The sequence below is a fragment of the Mizuhopecten yessoensis genome, unplaced genomic scaffold (assembly GCF_002113885.1).
Source record: "Mizuhopecten yessoensis strain PY_sf001 unplaced genomic scaffold, ASM211388v2 scaffold11175, whole genome shotgun sequence".
In the NCBI taxonomy this organism is placed as follows: domain Eukaryota; kingdom Metazoa; phylum Mollusca; class Bivalvia; order Pectinida; family Pectinidae; genus Mizuhopecten; species Mizuhopecten yessoensis.
In genome coordinates, this window is record NW_018408917.1 from 685,939 (window position 1) to 706,369 (window position 20,431).

Genomic DNA, 20,431 nt, shown 5'->3' on the forward strand with positions numbered 1-20,431 from the left:
AAAACTTTAGTTTCCATACGTAATGGATCTGTTACAAGAGGGATTCCTTTTGATCAAAGTAGGGAAAGTTATATTATGTATAAAGATTGCTTCACTTGTCCATGTTCGAATTCGTTATAAACAATCATATCCTCAGCAACCAGAATGTATAAGAGTAATTAATTATGCGTTAATCTGCACAAATGACATTGACCAGCGAACTTAGTCTTAAACATGTTATTATAACATCGTGTTTATGTCATCTACTTGATTGACTTGAAATTAATGTACACCGGAGAACTCTGTTATATTTTTGCCAAAAGTACCACTAAGACAGTTATTGTTGTAAGAGAGCATTTACTCAAATGCCCAAGTCTAATAGCATTGAGCAAAATGCCAAAATCTTTTTTTTTAGATTGAAATTAAAATACAATGTTATAGACAAAATAGGTGGGACTAAATATAAAAACAATTGACTATGCCAAAGTGTTATAGCATTTAGCAAAATGCTTTTTTATTCAAAAGGGGATGAAGTCAGGGGTAGAGGTGGGCATATAAAACAATAAAAAAATTGCACTCACATGACATACTACTGAAGTGACAAGGGAGATAACCCAGTTATTATTAGATTACATATTTCCACCTCAAACCGAATAATTGAATACAAGCACATAGGTAAACATGTTGAAATATAAAACCGAGGTTATAAATTCCTTTATGTGAATATTAATACAATTATAATATCGTGTTTGTGTGATCTACTTGAAATTAAAGCACACCGGAGAACTCTGCTAGGATTTTGCCAAAAATATCTATAAGACATTTATTGTTGTAATAGAGCATTTATTCAAATGCCAAAGTCTAATACCAGTTAATATGTATGTGCATAACACATTTTGTTGAAATAGGACCATAATAAGCACACTTATTACATGGAAACTAATAAACCGATCAAAATGTATGTGTAATTAATTATGCATAAATTTGCATGGATCACATTGACCAGCGAACTTAAACATGTTAATAGGTATGTGCACACCAAATTGTGTTTAAATAGAACCACTATTAGAGCACTTAATGCACTTAGCAATCAGAATGTATAAGTGTTATTAATTATGTGTAAATATAAAAGGATCACATTGACGAGTGAACTTAGTCTTAACATGTTAGCATGTATGAGACCATTTTAGCATGTATGAGACCATTTTAGCAGGTATGAGACCATTTAGCACGTATGAGACCATTTAAGCATGTATGAGACCATGTTAGCATGTATGAGACCATTTTAGCATGTATGAGACCATGTTAGCATGTATGAGACCATTTTAGCATATATGAGACCATTTTAGAATGTCTGTGACCATTTTAGCATGTATGAGACCATGTTAGCATGTATGAGACCATTTTAGCATGCATGAGACCATTTTAGCATGCATGAAACCATTTAAGCATGTATGAGACCATGTTAGCATGTATGAGACCATTTTAGCATGTATGAGACCATTTTAGCATGTATGAGACCATTTTAGCATGTATGAAACCATGTTAGCATGTGTGAGACCATGTAAGCATGTATGAGACCATTTTAGCATGTATGAGACCATTTTAGCATGTATGAGACCATTTTAGAATGTCTGAGACCATTTTAGCATGTATGAGACCATGTTAGCATGTATGAGACCATGTTAGCATGTATGAGACTATTTTAGCAAGTATGAGACCATTTTAGTAGTATGCGACCAATTTAGCATGTATGAGACCATTTTAGCGTAGTTATTACAAGGACACTGAAAGGTGACAGACGGACGGACCCAAGTTAATATCCCTCGATTTGTTTCGAAAAGCGGGAGATATTAGAAGTACAGTAAAATACAACGTTGTTTTTACAATACTAATTACGGTATATCTTTGTTTTTAAATGGTAATACCATGCCATCCTCAGGTCATTTGTATTTGCATAGAAATGGGAGGCTTTTGCACTGTCGAATTGTTCATCCTCGAGTGAAACACGCTTTGTTATGTGGAAACCTGCAAGGTTTATCGGCTTCACATCGAGTTTATAAGCAATAATTGCTAGAAAAATGTCATCAAACTTAAACTGCTTAGTAAATGGGATAGCAATCTGGAGTTTTTTGACAAATTCCATCGACAACATAAGGGCACCGGCACTAATGAACGGCGGATACTTGTCAAAAGGATAGTCTTCAAATGGCATATACCATTTCTGAGTTGGGCCTCTCTGTGGAATATCGTCAAACACGTAACCCGCAAAGAGAGAGCGAACTGTGCTGTAAGGTAGTCCGTTCAGGTACTCCAAGAGGAAATCCGTGGCAACGTAAAAATCATCATCCACCATCATAACAAATTTAGCTTTGGGACAATACTTAACACACCAATTAATGCCTCCAATAGTTTTGTATGTGTTCCTGTAATAGTTATCAACATACGTCATCTGGACGATGTCGTCATACATATCTTCCTCCAATGAAAGACGATCATTTATTGATATATTCGTAGTTCGTGCAAGAAGAAAGGCATGACGGATGATATCTTGTTTGAAATATTTCCTGTTAGTCCATGTCTCCCTGATAGCTTGTCGCTGATCGAAATTTCCCGGTGCTGACTTTATCATAAACAACAGTGTTATTTCTTCCTTTGATTCACAAATATTTTCTTTTGGTTTTACATATGTATATGGATACACATTGATAGGTTTGACGGGTGTTTGACCCGTTTTGCTGATGTCGATAATTAATTCTCTGAAGTTGATGTCCAGAGGATAACGAAACATACGAAAGGGAATCTCTCTCTTATCATTTACACTTTTTGAAACCTTTTGATTATGTATCATGTAGATCATCATCAGAGCAAAGACGGTTGGTATAATAAGAAACATCGTACCAGCTTTTAAACGTCTGTAACGCAGGACTTTCATGATCATATTCGATTACGGAAGTGCTATATAACGTCAACTTTTTGGAACTGCTTGTTATCAAGAATCAAGTTTTTACTAAATTGTATATCGAAGCGATTACAAATGAACTCAGCTTTGCATTAATCTTTGTTACGTACGAGTAGTCTTTAAACTATTTTTTCTTGTTTATCCCGATTTCTGTCTTCGATATTCGCGGGCAGATGGGTATTGTTGATATGTTTATTACGACGACATAGAACCATTTGTTGGTATGTCTATACACTTCGCAACATATATTGCCATTACATTTAAATTATATCGCGCCTGTATTCACGATTTAGTTCGGAATGTAACAGCAGTCCAAAAGGCATCTAATTTTGTGTTTATAAATCTATAAAGTTTATAAAGTCTTCGTTTGACAAATGATTTGATGTATCAAATGTATCAAAATATGTCAAATCAATATGTATATATATGTATCATTATTACTCCACATGGCTGTTGGTTCCGTGTATGATGTGAGGTAGTGCATCTTATGTAGTTACACTTCTCAAGGTGATTGCGTGTTATTATCCGCCTTGAAGTGCATCGAGAATAGTAAAAGCCGGTCAGTTGGTCTTCCTTATGCCCTCGATGGAAATATCCAGCAGTCAACAGAATCTGGAACAGTAGACAGAAAATAAAACATCGATTTTTTTTTTTTTTCAAATGTCAAGACACATTGTTCGATATCAAACAAATTAATTGTTAATCTAACGTTTTGCCTATCAGATATCCCGAATACATTCCATAACCACACTCTGCTATTCTACAGATCAGATATCCCGAATACATGCCATAACCACACACCGCTATTCTACAGATCAGAAATCCCGAATACATGCCATAACCCCACACTGCTATTCTACAGATCAGATATCCCGAATACATGCCATAACCACACACTGCTATTCTACAGAACCCGTCGTGTGCGGGGAAAACTAGAACACTGACAGGTCAGTAAGGGCCCCGTCTTGTGGCATTATATCCCCCATAATCATCAAGAAGCAATCTGCCCAAATAGCTGAGCTTGCTGTTTGACATTTGGACTTCAAAAAGAATCGCAAGGAAGCAAAATATACATTTTACATTTACTATGATGCGAGTCTTGTTTCCTTCCACCTCCATATTTGCTGGGTTAACAGAAATGTAAATACCGGTGCAATACTCATTTGTTAGCTTTGATTTGTTTTATTTCACCTTATATACCTCCTCCATCAAGAGCCAGGGTCAAAGTCAGATATCCACTTTGTCTTTGACCTTTGGATCCAAATGACCTTGACCATTGACCCAGTGACCCTTAACTTTGGTCAGTTGACTTATTGTTTAATTTCGACCAACTTTGCTTCTTGATATCATAATAAAATGTTCATCAGTGAAAAATACAAAACTTGACCTTGACCCTTTGGACCCCGTAACCTGGACCTAAGGTCAGTTGACTCTGTGTTAAGTTCTGAACAACATTGCTTCATAATGTCATAACAAAATGTTCATCAGGGAAAAGGTACAAAATTTAACTTTGACCTTTGACCCTATGACCTTGACCTTTGGTCAGTTGACTCCTTGTTTAATTCTGATCAACTTTGCTTCATNTTTGAATATATTGACCTTGATCTTTGACCTCGACTTTTTACCTCAGTGTGTCTCTTTGTTTTATTCCGAACAACTTTGCTTCATAATGTCATAGCGAAATGTTCACCAGTGAAAAGCTACAAAATTTGACCTTGACCCCCGACCCGATGACCTTGACCTTTTGTCAGTTGACTCCTTGTTTAATTCTGATCAACTTTGCTTCATAATGTCATAACAAAATGTTCATCAGTGAAAAGATGTAAAATTTGACCTTGACCTTTGACCTTGATATTTTTACCTCAATATGTATTTTTGTGAACTGAACATCTTGACCAAGTTTCATGTACATCAGTCAATAAATACCAAAGTTATCAGCCAGGAACAGAATTTGTGGACGGACAGACAGACAGACAGAGTAATTACTATAGGGCACCCGTATTTCCGATACGGGGCCCTAATTAGGCCACCTGTGTCCTGCTGCATCATTGTAAAATGCGACTAACGTGCACGTGCCCCCTGCAGAATCGGGGGATAGTTTTTACATGTTTTCTAATTTAGAGGACATTGAAGAACCAAGAACATACGTGATATATCCCACTACAGGCGTGTCGTAAAAGGATACCCATGATTGCCTTCCCATTTTTCTTTCTTTTTGCTATCCTTACCTACCCTCATCCGCTCATCCTTCTCTTTTCTAATCTCACATCCAGTCATCCCCAAATGCTTTGTATTAAACTGCCCGTATATGAAAGCTCTTCTCGCGCCCCCAAAATCTTGCAAACATTTTAATAACCTACACTTACATAACATACCCTGCTGATTTTCTAAATATTTTTGAAGTCAATGCCAAATGTTGGTTATTTACATCATATTTGTTTTTATAACAATCCTATATCAATAATGTAAACATATTCTTTCCTATGATAATCCATCTTCTTCTTCTGACATCAGGAGATATTCATTCCAACCCTGGTCCAAACTCTAGTAATATGACGGCAACCCATTCACTGAATCTTATGCATCTTAACATTAGAAGTATACGAAACAAAATAGGCTACATTGAAGCATTGACCGACGATGTCGACATTCTTTGTATAACCGAAACTCATTTGGATCCTTCTATAACTAATGAAGAAATTACGCTACAGGGCTTTAGTGACAAACCGTTTAGAAAAGATAGGAATATGTTCGGAGGGGGTGTATTGTTATACTATTCTCCATCTCTCGTAGTTAAAAGAAAACTTGAGTTAGAATTTGCTAATGACGAAGTAATATGGGTACAAGTTTATTCAAATAATATTACACATATAATAGGAAATCTATACAGACCACCTAATCTAAATTATTCTGACGGTATATGGCAGAGACTAAAACATTCCCTCGACCTGGCATTCGATATTACAGATAATGTTATTTTGATGGGCGATCTAAATGTTGACTTTTTAAAATCCTCCAGAGATGAATTATTCGACCTTCTCACTTTGTACCAGATGTCAAATATTATAACCGAACCTACCAGAATAACGGACCATTCAGCAACATTATTAGATCCAGTAATTATCAGTAACACAATCAACACTTTTTTCAGTGAAGTTATTAATATAGACGACAATATAAGTGACCACAATGCTGTTTTTACAATAATTGAAGTACCGAAACAAACCCAAACAGTTTTCAAACGAAAGGTATGGCTATATGACAAAACAGACATCGAAAAGCTTAAACATTTTATCACAAATATATCATGGGTAAACCAATTTAATATGTTTAATGACGTTAATGACATGTGTGATTTTCTGACAACCACTATACTTAACGCTGTAGATATATGCATACCATCTAAATATGTGCAGATTAGACAACATGACAAACCCTGGATCAATAATATTGTCAGAAGACAAATACGTAATAGAAATCGATTAAAAAAGATACTTATAAATAATAATAATGATTTTAATAGGACGAAATTTAAACAATCAAGAAATAAAACAAATAATATGATAAAACGAGCAAAAGAACTTTTCTACGAAAATATCGACTCTATCATAGTCAAAAATAAATCTAACCCCAAAACATATTGGAAATTGTTAAGGTTTGTACTGAAAGGAAGCAAAACTACTGATATATCACCACTTTTTGATGACAATGCTAACGAATTCACGAATGATAATAACCATAAATGTGAACTTCTTAATAACTATTTTTCTTCAGTATCCAGTCATTCCGAAGTAGACCAAAACAAACCTATTCCCATTTTAGAAAAACGAACAGACTCTCTTTTGTCCGAAATTCATATTATACCTTCTGAAATAGTTGATATTATTAACATACTAGATGTAAATAAGGCAACAGGGCCTGACGGAATCAGTCATCGAATGTTAAAACTTGTAGCAAATGAAATTGCCATTCCCCTTTCCCTCATTTTTAATCACTCCTTAAACAATGGTATATATCCCGATAAATGGAAATTAGCAAACGTCATGCCGATCTTTAAGTCTGGCGACGCTCATAATGCTTCGAATTATAGACCAATATCATTATTAAGCTGTGTTGGAAAAATTTTTGAACGTGTAGTCTATAAACATATTTACAACTTTTTTAACTCTAATTATCTTATTTACAAACTTCAGTCTGGATTCTTACCCAATCATTCTTGTACGCATCAACTCATTGAAATGTACCATTCTATGATGTTAGCATTAGAAAACTATGAACATATAGCTTTTACTTTTTGTGATTTTTCAAAGGCCTTCGATCGAGTTTGGCATAGAGGGCTTTTATACAAACTTCAACAACATGGTATTTCAGGCAGTCTTCTTAATTGGATAACAAACTATCTTTTTGAGCGTAAGCAATCCGTCTTTATTCACGATTCCCATTCTTCTGTAAGAAATATAAACGCCGGTGTTCCCCAAGGTTCAGTGTTAGGCCCTTTATTCTTCTTGATTTATATTAACGACATTTCAACCGAACTCTCCTCATTATCTCGTCTTTTTGCTGACGATACGTCGCTTTCATACTCATCACCAAACCTAGAAAATATTGTAAGTGAAGTAAATAAAGACCTAAAAACTCTAGAGAAATGGTCTAAAAATTGGCTGATGTCTTTCAATCCTAAAAAAACCGAAATCATGATTGTTTCTAATACAAATCTACCCTTTCAACCCCAATTTATTTTTAACGATACTTCTATCCTTTTAACAGATAGCCACAAACACCTTGGAGTTATACTAAGTAGCGACGGTAAATGGAATAAACATGTAGACGAACTTATCAAAAAAGTGGCTAAATATATAGCAACCCTTCGTAAAATGAAATGGTTACTCAGTAGAAATAACCTTGAAAAACTATATTTAACGTACATTCGACCATTATTAGAATATGCATGTGAAGTCTGGGACAATTGTGGAATGACAAATTCATCAAAACTTGAAAATATTCAGATAGATGCTGCACGAATTGTTACAGGACTACCTATTTACACAAAAATTGAACATATATTTAATGAAATTGGCTGGGTTCCACTAAGTAATAGAAGGAAAAACAGAAAATTGTCCCTATTCTTTACAATTAAAAACGGTACAGCTCCTAATTATTTGTGTGACACCTTACCAGATAGCATTGGGGATATTTCTCGTTATAACCTAAGAAATTCCCAACATTTAAGACAACCAAACTTTAGGCTTGAAACAATGCGCAATTCTTTTTTCCCATCAACTACAAAAATGTGGAATGACCTAGATATATCTATAAGGAATTCGGCTTCTCTCAGTTCATTTAAATCAAATATAAAATCAAAAGGTAAACCACAAAATAAATGCTTTCTGGTATGGGGTTCCCGTAAATCAAATATACTTCATTGCCGTTTGAGAAATCGTGCGAGCTCCCTTAACTATGACCTATTTAGAGCAAATTTATCAAATACAGCTGAATGTGCATGCGGTAATCCATGTGAAGACTCTTATCACTTCCTTTGTGTCTGTCCCTTATACACCCAGCATCGCAATCTATTAATAAGAGAGCTTCAACCTGTTCGTGATGATTTAACTTTAGACTTGCTCCTATATGGCGATCCTAAATTCAGCATTAATGTAAATACCTCAATTGCAAAATCTGTCCAAAATTATATCAGCAAATGCAACAGGTTTGACTGAATGTGATCATCTTTCTCTCTCTATCACTCTTTTTTTTCTCCGACTCTACCTGTGTTACTATCATTTACTTCATTACTCTATCCGTCTTTTCTTCCACTCTATTTTTCATCTACTCTATCTGTGTTACTATCCTTTACTTCGTTTCGCTCTCCTTCTTTTCTTCGTCTCTATTTTCCATTTCCATATAAAAACATAATTAATGTATATTGCGTAAATTACCTTATCAAGTTATTGTTTATATTCATGTATTTGAAGAAAAGGACTTTGATAAGTTGGTAAAACTTGTGTCCAATTCTTTTGTAAATATTTATTTGCAATAAAATATGTTTTAAAAATTGCCTTCCTGTAGAAACAGATTTTTCTTCCATGTCCTATAGAAACAGGATATAGAGAAGACCAGAAACAGCGTTACAGAAACACGGAAGACATCTAATTCATCAGATTTCAATTTCCCATCGACTGCAAAGCGGGTTTTTTTCAAAAAAGTTTAAAATGAAATAAAATTCAAATTTAGTGACCTTTGACCCAAGAAGGATAATTTTAATTTGACGTATTTTGTCATAACATGTAATGAGAAAATGTTATAAAGAGCAAATTACTTCACCGTTAGTTTTCTGTGATGTGGCTGGTCTGATAAATAACATGAATGTACCTTGGTAAAGGCAAAACTATCTATAACAAAGCGGAATTTCAAGTCAGTGCGGCCGTATTCTTATCGGAGGTCGGGTCGGGGAGTTTGTTTAATCACGTGAGGTTCATTGTACCAAAGTACTAAAGCTTTAGTTGTTATTTCCTCCTGAACGTTCAGCATTTAGGGTAAAACTGGATATCCCGTTGTCAGTATAATGTGACACGGCGGAATGCTGTGCTGGGTGTATAGTATTTCAGTTAGGTAGCACAATAAACTCGGCATGAGATCTTCACTACAACATGGAGGCGAATACACCAACATAGTCTGAGGATGTTTACTCCTCCATGTATACATGAAAATATCACAAATCATTTCTTAATTATGCCATCCATCTTATTTAACGATTACTTGATCTTTAGATGATACAAGATTTAATTCGAATCCATATATATCTCTCCCTCGAACACATCAAATCAAATGATGTACCGAAATCAATGATCTACTCTGATTCCCTATCTATTCTATAAAGTGTTCGTAACAAAACAGTTGACGAATATTTCAATTAATAACATATCAATGTTATAACACAGTATTCCCTCTAAATATAAAAAACATAGCATGCTGGGTTCCCGGCCATTGCGGAATACCAGGTAATGAAAAGACAGATTGCGCCGCCAAAGCTTTCATCTGTGGATTTTAAATTTCATTTTACAGATTTTAAACTTATCTTAATGCTGCATACATCAAAACTATTTTGAAAGATATTCTGTTTGTAAAAGTATTCAATATAAGATATATACTTTTCGCGAATATAAATGTCTACCATAACAGGACACATTTGTGAGTGTATTGGTCCATTAAAATATCCAATATTTCGTTGAATGTGTAGTCATAAAACGTGTCTGTACACGTGTGTCTGTAACATGTATTAAGCTCATATATAGGACTTTACGTCCTTGTTCCGATTGTTACCGCGCCTAGGACAAAGATAACATACACTTGCACATTTTGCGTTAAATATCGCTTGCTCTTATGGAGTTAGTTCGCGGATGTACTAAGTAAGTCATATACATACTGTTTCTGCATAAGCAGTTGAGAGATGATGTGAAGTCATATACCCAGTCTGCACAAGTGTGCAGGTAGCAATTGTTTAAGGTCAAACGCGATAATGCAAAATAATGCAAATACCGATTGATTGTTAGACTGTGAGTTTACGTCCTGGTTCGGAATATCACAACGCCTAGGACGCGAACACCGGTACGCAATACTCAAACATAGGATATAATAATCGGATGTACTGCGTTAGTCACATACAAAATATATATTTAAAATGTGAATTAAAATAGCATGCTTGTACAAATATCAAAAACTCAATATCTATAACGGTGACTGTAGTAATATGGTTAGGACGGTACGCCTTACCTTATTTTGTTTTTTTGTTTTGTACAATCACACCCGCAATCCATTACACAGGTAACTCCAGTACATGTACGGTATGGTTATAGAATAAAAACTCTATACATTAACCACCACAGTTCGTCTAACCTAACAATTTGTCATATAATGATTTCCTACATCACAATAGATTCACACGATGCTTATACGACGATGAATGTATCACGTGGAGTAAAACTTCCTCACTTTCGCTGATGCAATTTTCTGAGCGCTTGCATCTACACACTCGATTGCATGCAACAACGTGCCCGAATGATTTATATTTTTATCGTATGATGTATCTTCCGAACCGGAACGACAGCCCGTTCTGCTCTACCTATTGAACATAAAACTAAATTAGATAGAACTGAAATAAATTATTGTTAGTGTCTTCAGAGCATATATTTTGCCAATTCGTTTTAATAAAATTCGCTATTGATGGTTTAAATCTATTTTATTTATTCCGACATGGCCAGGTGTCCAAATCAAGATCAGTGGGCCGAAGATAAAACCCTTTAACACGAAGGGAAATATTTTTTCTACGTTAAAGTTCCGGTTTTTGATACTTTGTAGTAGTGGCAAAGAGTCGGAGCAGATACAAGCTTTTTTCGTTTTTATCATATTTGTGTAATTTTAGATTTATTTGGAGCAGCTGCTGACTTATGAACAAAAGGCCAAACGTTTGAAATATGCTTAAGTTTTTATTGAAAAATTACAGTAATTTTGACTCAAGGAAACCATGTGAGGTACAAAAAAAATGTTAATAATAAATAAGCATTGTGAATTGCGAGTTCTAACATTAACAGAATATTTGGTGAGTCCTTTATCAATAGAGTCTCTCGATCGGCCTATATCATGAATGCACAATCACTATACGGCTTAACGTGGGCAATACACCCTGGTATGTACAACTAACTACGTCTGCTGGATAACCAAATTACTCCTAGTGAAGCAAACAAACAAAAACAAACGCGTCTAGTGTCGCATGTAGTGCCGCAAAACATCTATAGTTACTACCTAGAAGATATGTAGTGCCGCAAAACATCTACAGTTACTACCTAGAAGATATATAGTGCCGCAAAACATCTACAGTTACTACCTAGAAGATATATAGTGCCGCAAAACATCTACAGTTACTACCTAGAAGATATATAGTGCCGCAAAACATCTACAGTTACTACCTAGAAGATATATAGTGCCGCAAAACATCTACAGTTACTACCTAGAAGATATATAGTGCCGCAAAACATCTACAGTTACTACCTAGAAGATATATAGTGCCGCAAAACATCTACAGTTACTACCTAGAAGATATATAGTGCCGCAAAACATCTACAGTTACTACCTAGAAGATATATAGTGCCGCAAAACATCTACAGTTACTACCTAGAAGATATATAGTGCCGCAAAACATCTACAGTTACTACCTAGAAGATATATAGTGCCGCAAAACATCTACAGTTACTACCTAGAAGATATATAGTGCCGCAAAACATCTACAGTTACTACCTAGAAGATATATAGTGCCGCAAAACATCTACAGTTACTACCTAGAAGATATATAGTGCCGCAAAACATCTACAGTTACTACCTAGAAGATATATAGTGCCGCAAAACATCTACAGTTACTACCTAGAAGATATATAGTGCCGCAAAACATCTACAGTTACTACCTAGAAGATATATAGTGCCGCAAAACATCTACAGTTACTACCTAGAAGATATATAGTGCCGCAAAACATCTACAGTTACTACCTAGAAGATATATAGTGCCGCAAAACATCTACAGTTACTACCTAGAAGATATATAGTGCCGCAAAACATCTACAGTTACTACCTAGAAGATATATAGTGCTGCAAAACATCTACAGTTACTATCTAGAAGATGTATAGTGCTGCAAAACATCTATAGTTACTATCTAGAAGATATGTAGTGCCGCAAAACATCTACAGTTACTACCTAGTAGATATATAGTGCCGCAAAACATCTACAGTTACTATCTAGAAGATGTATAGTGCTGCAAAACATCTACAGTTACTATCTAGAAGATATATAGTGCCGCAAAACATCTACAGTTACTACCTAGAAAATATATTGTGACGCAAAACATATATAGTTACTACCTAGAAGTTATATAGTGCCACAAAACATCTATAGTTATTACCTAGAAGATATATAGTACCGCAAAACATCTAAGTTATTACCTAGAAGATATATATAGTGCCGCAAAACATCTATAGTTATTACCTAGAAGATATAGTCTAAGTCCGACTCTTTTTCATGTTCATCTAGCTTTTAGACTCTGTTTACAAACCAAATGCATCTATTGTATATTATTTTCCATTTTGTCTGAACATGATAATTGTTTCTATATTAAAATAGCCCATGCAGTGGAAGGTATTACATATACCTGTCTTTGTTTATCATAACATGACGGGAGAACGATTTCATCTGTTTTTTATCGGTAGCCTTGTAGCACACGTAAAACTATCTGTATTGTGCCATACACTGTAAGCGTGAAATGTATGGAGTGTTCAAGGGGGAACCATAAAATATCCAGTATATATTTAAATAAGGTATATGCAATCGCTAATGGGATCTGGTAGTAGTGTACATTACGTGTACACAAATACTCTAAACCTTCGACTTTTTCTATTAAATAGACGAAGGCGTTATTAGTTTCTGTTCGGTCGATGATGAATTTGCGCGCTGGTGAATGGCGTTATTAGACAAAAACAGCAATCTTTGAATACGGTTTTGAATTTTCCAAATCCAAAAACGGCGTGCACGCATTTTTGTCAATTACGTAAAACCCATGACGATCCAAATCTCACCCTTGACGGCCAACCAATTCCTGTAGTAGAACAAACTAAATCCCTAGGCGTTATTTTCGATAGAAAAGTATCGCTGCTCCTCACATCAAGTACCTTAAGGCTGAATGCATTAAGGCACTTAATATTTTAAAGGTAATATCCCATACTGATTGGGGCGCTGATAGGAAAGTATTGCTAAGAATCTATAGTGCACGAAAAGTAAAATATTTCATCGCCGAGTCCGAGATACACTTGTCGTATCTTGTAAACTGCGAAACTGCAAATTATGAAAATATAATGAGAAACCCCCCAGACATTTAATGGATTTTAAAAGCCATGCAATCGTATGTAAAGCAACGACCGTTCATAGAATTATACCATAATACAGATGTTTTATTTAAATCTGTAGGATAGATCTACATACACATTTAAAGATTCGAGATACACCACAGAACACCTGTGGATTTAAAATACAACTTCTTTGATGTTAGACATTATAGTAGTAGATCTATATATCATGTGGTAAAATATATAGGGACCTGAGCTATATTTGGTCCTAAACTGAGATGTTCAGAGTAAATTACTCTGAACACCTTAGTTTAGGTCCAAATATAACAAATTATCAGGTCTCTTTGGTATACTACTCCAATCAAGGCATTCTTTTGTCCCACTGTTTTGTATATGAGCGCTCACCTTTGATTGCCTATATCTAGGTAACGGGACAGTTCTGAACGCGCATTGATGGATGATTCGGTATTTATTTCAGTATATGACAGGTTTCGCTGATCAGTTTTTAAAATTGTAAAAAAGCTTGACCAAAACCCTAAAAATAAAGTGTACAACAGTGAAATCGTATTAGATATCAATGAGAACGTCTATTGATAACGTAGGTAAGTAATATATTTTTATGCTCTAGTGATGCCCTGTTTTAAAAAAGGTGACAAATCTAAACCCTCAAATTACCGACCTATATCTTTACTCAGTACAGTTGGGAAAGTATTCGAAAAAGTAGTAACTAAATTCCTACATAATTATTTGATAGAAAACTCTCTTATCTACAAATACCAATCAGGATTTCAGCCAGGTAATTCCACTGTCCATCAACTTATTGAAATTTTTCATCAAATTTGTGAAAATCTAGACAAAAAACATCCAACTTGTCTAATTTTTTTGTGATATATCTAAAGCCTTTGACAGAGTATGGCATAAAGGGCTGGAAGTGAAACTATTCAGCTATGGTATTTCAGGTAAATTACTACACTGGTTAGTTGACTATGTTACTGACAGACGACAACAAGTTTTTGTGGGAAACAGCAGATCTTCTTAAAGGAAAATAAATGCAGGAGTTTCTCAAGGTTCAGTCCTCGGACCCCTACTATTCATTTTGTACATGAATGATATTACTGATAATCTCAATTGTATCTCAAAACTATTTGCTGATGACACATCCTTATTATTTTCAGACGAATCCCCACTAGTTATTGAAAACAAAATTAACAATGATCTTACCACTATCCAGCAGTGGGCAAATAAATGGTTGGTCAAATTTAAATCAGACCAAAACAGAAGCTCTGCTTATTTCTAACATAGAACTAGACCACGTTATTGACATTAATTTTAATAATGAAAGTGTAGATTTTGTTGACCACCACAAACATTTAGGTGTATTTTTTGCTTTTAACTGTAAATGGAGCCATCATATCGAACATTTATCAACACAGGCTGCAAAACTTATTGGTATTTTAAGAAAGCTAAAGTATACTGTAAATCGCACGACTTTAGATAAAATATATAAATCATATATTCTACCAACTTTAGAGTATTGTTGTGGACTATGGGATGGATGTAGTGTTGCAGATGCTGATAAGGCCAAATAAAATAATATGTGTGTTTCCTATTCCCTCGAAATTTGAATCCAGGAAGGTAGGTAGGCAAAACATTTTATTTTATCAAAACATTTTATTTCTTTTTCAAATGTTATACAAACGATTCAATGTCAATTGATCATGTACCCAGTGTGTTTATTTTCAGCATTTCAGAGGCTGTATTATTATTCGAAAGTACAAACATGCATAAGTATATAAAGCACCATTACTTTTAATATTATCATTTATTTGCAGCATTTTAAAGAATGTTTCCAAATTCAAAATAAAAAAAATGATAAATTTACCATTGCCAAACACATATATATATTATTTCACACGGTGCTTTATATAGTTAGAAAGGCCCACCTAAACCTATCACATTGTCAACTTTAATAGTATATGTTAAACAAGACTTAGCCTGTCTTCGAACTGTCCTTATAATTTATTATCAAAAATGTATTAAAACATAAACTTGTTGTTTGTCGTTCTTCAATATTTCTGTATCTGAGAATAATCCTCCACCACTGAGTTTGTCACATTTCAAAAATTGTTGATATGAACTCTTTGTTTTCAACATGCGTACATTTTGTATATCATCCTTGAAGTTTGTGTATGTAGTGATCAGTCAAGAAAAATGCCAGAGTATGTGCACGCAATAATATAACTTTAAACTATACACACCAAACTATAAACACCACACCTACCAGTATGCACATTTCAACTGTCTGATCTACTTATAAAACTGTGTTGCTGATGTGCGATGTCGGACAGTTTTTGAGTTCAAGAACAGTGGGTATTTGCACTGATGTATGACTTCAAACTATTTTAACATTTAACATTCAACTATAAACACGTGCACCACACCTATAGGTATGCACATTTCACATGTCAGATCTACTTGTTTTTACCAAAAGGTCGACTTGTAACTGGAGTCTTTCCCTCCAATTTACAGTCATCGCACATGGGCAACACGGTCTTATAACGCGCTTTGAGTTCCCCGCAAATCAAACTGTTCTCTGCTGCACAGTGCGCACATATATCGGCACGTCCTACAGCGCTGCTGTAGTAGGGAATTTCCACAGGCATCGCACATGAAATGTTTGCCCTCGTCATCACTTTCCCATGAAGATTGTGGGACGGTGGTGTAATTGGTGCACCACAACTATATTCAAAATCACTCAGTATGATAACGAGAGACACGCTTTGGCGCTCCGTAAGAACATGCTTCGAATAGATGACCCGAGGTTTTCTGCATTCAACACACACTGTTCATGTGCGAGCATGCTGTGCTGTGCAAAGTTGGCTGTCTCCAAACTTCGGTTCCCCGATCAATTCCACATTTTCGTCGGCACTCTCTGGATCTTCTACCGCATAAACATTATCTGGAGTAACACTGGGCTTGGCTTTCATTGTAGGGGGCTTGGCTTTCTGTGTATGGGGCTTTGTAACTTTCAATGATGGACGGTTGTCAACAGTTTCTTTTCCCTTAACTTCGCTATATGGCAGGTAATGTCCGGGGTTGTTTACGTCCTCCTGTGGATCTGGTAACCAGAACAAGTCTTCCGGCAACAATGTTGAAGGAAGACAACAGTTCCCATCATCGCATTTCCTAATTTGGAATGTGTAATGGCGCTGCAAACAGTGCCTCTCAAGCCATGTAATGTACGCGTCCGACTTCTTGGTGTGGATTTTCTGGAGCTTTTTAGGGTCCAAATCAGGGAAATGTTCTCGCAGATGTCGCTGCAGTACATCAATTTCTTCTGTGGTGACAGGGTCAAGTGCCTGTATGGGTTTGTTCTTCACGGACAGGCGAAGGAACCTATTCCTGATGACGGATATTGATTCCTCAACACTTTCCCTCCACTTTTCCTTTATTTCTGGGTGTTTCTCGGCCTGATCTTTGATATTCGCCATTGACCCACATTTCTTCAGTACTTTCTCTGTTTCTGCATCACTTTCTTTTCTTTCAAGCGCACAGTTCTGAAGACCAATATTGAGTATTGACATAATGCGCTCGGCTGGGTTGATCCAGCTTTGTCCTGGGGCGCACCTTCTATGTATCAACATGTCCAGATTCATCTCGAGGAAGATACAAATTGATGCGCACTTGACTGCTTCCAATGTGTTCCTCTGGTCTGTTCCACCGTCAGTAAACTTCATCAGGACATTTGTATTTTCAGTTTGGTTTTGTAGAATTTTCAGGAATGTAGCAGCATGGCGAAAAGGATTGGACGTTTGAAACACAGAGTCGTTCACAACTGTTGTTACTGTTCCTCTAACAAATGATTTGTTGACAGCTTCTGGAACATCACAAAGCAGAGTGACCGAAGGGGTTACAGATGCCATGTTCATATCGTGATCCTTTGCACTTAGTGTAGTACCGACTAGGGCTAGTGATTTCGTTCCTCGGACTCCGGTAGAAATTGGGCACCCAGGTTCACCCAAGGGCACCTTGGCTTTGTCATCACAGAAGACCACAGCTGATTTTCCAATAAGCTCTACTGCTCGTTCGCGAAAGTAGCGGAACTGGGCGGCACAGTAGTGATCATCAGGGTGTGCGGCTCTTAACTGCCTCCGTTGAATTTTGTATTGCACCTGAATTTTGGATGTGAAGTTTAATGCTACCCGGGTGTACGGGTTCCTTGGGGCGAACTGAAGTCTGACGAGACTGCTGGAGGGAACAGGTGTGTCTGGTGGACATTTCTTTGCAGCATCAGAAATCAGTTCTTTTAGGGACATCTATTCTGATAAATGAGCCACATTGTGTCGTCGATCGTCTGCTGCAGTCTTCTCCTCTACAATATCAGTCAGGTGTTCGAAAAAGGTGTCAAACTTTGCAACAGGTCTTCCAGGATTGATATGTCTCATGTCGGCAATAAGTCCAGGTTCACCGAGGAAAATGAGCCTCATACGTTCCGCTGTTGCAGGATGAGAAGCAGCTGCTGCGTCATATGTAAGCTCTTTATAAATCATGTCTGCCACCGATGGTAAAATGTGCGTAACGTTGCGAAGCCTTTCACGGAACTGTGTTTTCTGTTGCCTCGTATGAAATTCTTTCAGATAAGGTCGTGCCTTCTGAAGCATCCTTACACCTTCGATTAACATTTCTGGTTCTGCAGCTCTGTTAGATTGCACTTTGGCAACGCAAACTGTGGTGACAACTGATCCACCTGGATTGAACTTGATGATGTAAATGGGGGAGGACAACTGTAAATTATCAAAAAACCTCCAGCGTTGTTTTGGATTTTCAAAGGGGGTTTCAAGGTGTACAGTTTCATCAAACAATATAAGAGTTGAAAGTTCAGATGTCTTAATAGCCTCGTCAAGTTTTTTGTATTGTGGTTTGACCCCGAATGGAGTCATTTTCCGATGCTGAATGGTGGCATGCTCATCAATTGTTCTCACAGGATGGTCTAAGCCTTGGTTTCTCTTTGATTCCTTACTTACAACATCCAAATGGCTAGCGTACGTATCCAAACATTTCGCAAGATTGGTGATGTTCTCTGTCTCGACCACCCACTCTGGAGAGCTGCTCGTAAACGGTTTCATGAGAATGCTGAAAAGATATGTAAAAATGACTATTTTAAATGTGTATTTTAATATGTGTATTTTAATATTTTAATATGTGTATCTTAATATGTGTATCTTATATTTTAATATATGTATCTTATATTTTTTAATTCCTGCAAAGTGTATACGTCCATGTATACAGACAGAGGGACACCCTGCTTTCAGTGTCCACCCACTAACTTTGTTGCGGGGGTATAAAAATACCAGACATACTTTTATATAAAATTTTATTTGATTGATTCATAATCTGGCACTTTTAATGTAAAACAATGGAATTTTATAAAGAATTCAATATTGAACTGCAATTTGGTTGCTTTTACTGGTATGGAGGCAGGAGCTAATACATTATGGAGCATATAAAAACACATCCTATTAAATGATCATTGAGAAAATGACCACATGATGTACCTGTAAACTGCCTGACTATGGGAGCGAAGACAGCTAGCGGAGAGGGGATCTTCTTTCAGTTTTTTTCTCTTGACCTCGTTGTACCCAACAAACCCGCCATAGGTGTCAGGAATGGGGAGAACATATTTCTTGCGCAAGGCGGCATTGTTGATGGTCTGCTGTTGGTTGCACAAGTACCACAAGACATTGCAAAGAACCTGAAATATATCATATTTCTTCACTGCAGTGATAAAGGGATTGTAGTGCATTTTGTGTTCTGTCATGTAATTTTAAGTTTTCAAATAAAATCACTAGTATTATATATTTTTAAAATTATTTGCATGTCAAATATGGTGTCCAAAATATGCAATGGACTGGCAATAGTTTATTATTCATATTTTAATATAGCAAGTGTAAAAATGTAAATTAACATTCAATGTATATATTAAATATATTAAAAGTTTAGTGCAGTAGTGAAACGTGCAGAGTACATGTATGTAGTTCAAGCTTTCTGGTATGTCAGACTTTCATTTAAACAACAAAAATCCAACAAAGACTAAAACTAAATGAGAAAATATATACTTCAAAATAGTATTATTTTAAACACACCAAGCAGACAAATTTAATATGCAGAATATAGATATATAATAGATCATTTTAGTGCACTGTATGGGATGAAGAGACTGTGGGAAGACAATAGATTTTTTTACCACAAACAAGCAGCCTGCTACATAGAACTACCACCACCAAATATGTATTTAATAAAAACAAACTTACCTCCATATTAAAACACCTTTGAAATTAAAAAAATTATATATTAAATATCTATATTGAAAATGAAAATTTACATGCCTAGTATTTTACCTTAATACCATGTCCTGGCAGGGAACTAAACATATTTTAAACTTTCACATCTTTTATAGTATTTTTTACACATCAGATTCAGTCATAATTTTGTATCATGAGATATTCTGACATAAAACTTGTAAAGCATTATAATATATTGAATTTAAAATCAGATGTAATCTAAAATATATTCAATTTAATACATATTATTGATATCATACAGCTG

At 35.6% G+C, this 20,431-nt stretch overlaps 1 protein-coding gene across 1 annotated transcript; it reads right to left on the reverse strand.

Annotated features, from left to right (window-relative positions):
- Positions 1-479: 479 nt before the first annotated feature.
- Positions 480-10,975, reverse strand: LOC110440246 (beta-1,3-galactosyltransferase brn-like). Its single transcript, XM_021483193.1, has 2 exons — positions 10,712-10,975; positions 480-3,553 (listed from the first exon to the last, which is right to left on the reverse strand). Exon 2 carries the CDS (start codon positions 2,918-2,920, stop codon positions 1,871-1,873), a length of 1,050 nt encoding a protein of 349 aa, XP_021338868.1. The 5' UTR covers positions 2,921-3,553; positions 10,712-10,975; the 3' UTR covers positions 480-1,870.
- Positions 10,976-20,431: the final 9,456 nt, after the last annotated feature.

Coding starts and splice junctions, on each gene's coding strand:
- LOC110440246 (XM_021483193.1), bottom strand. CDS start 2,920: ATGATCATGAAAGTCCTGCGTTACAGACGTTTAAAAGCTGGTACGATG.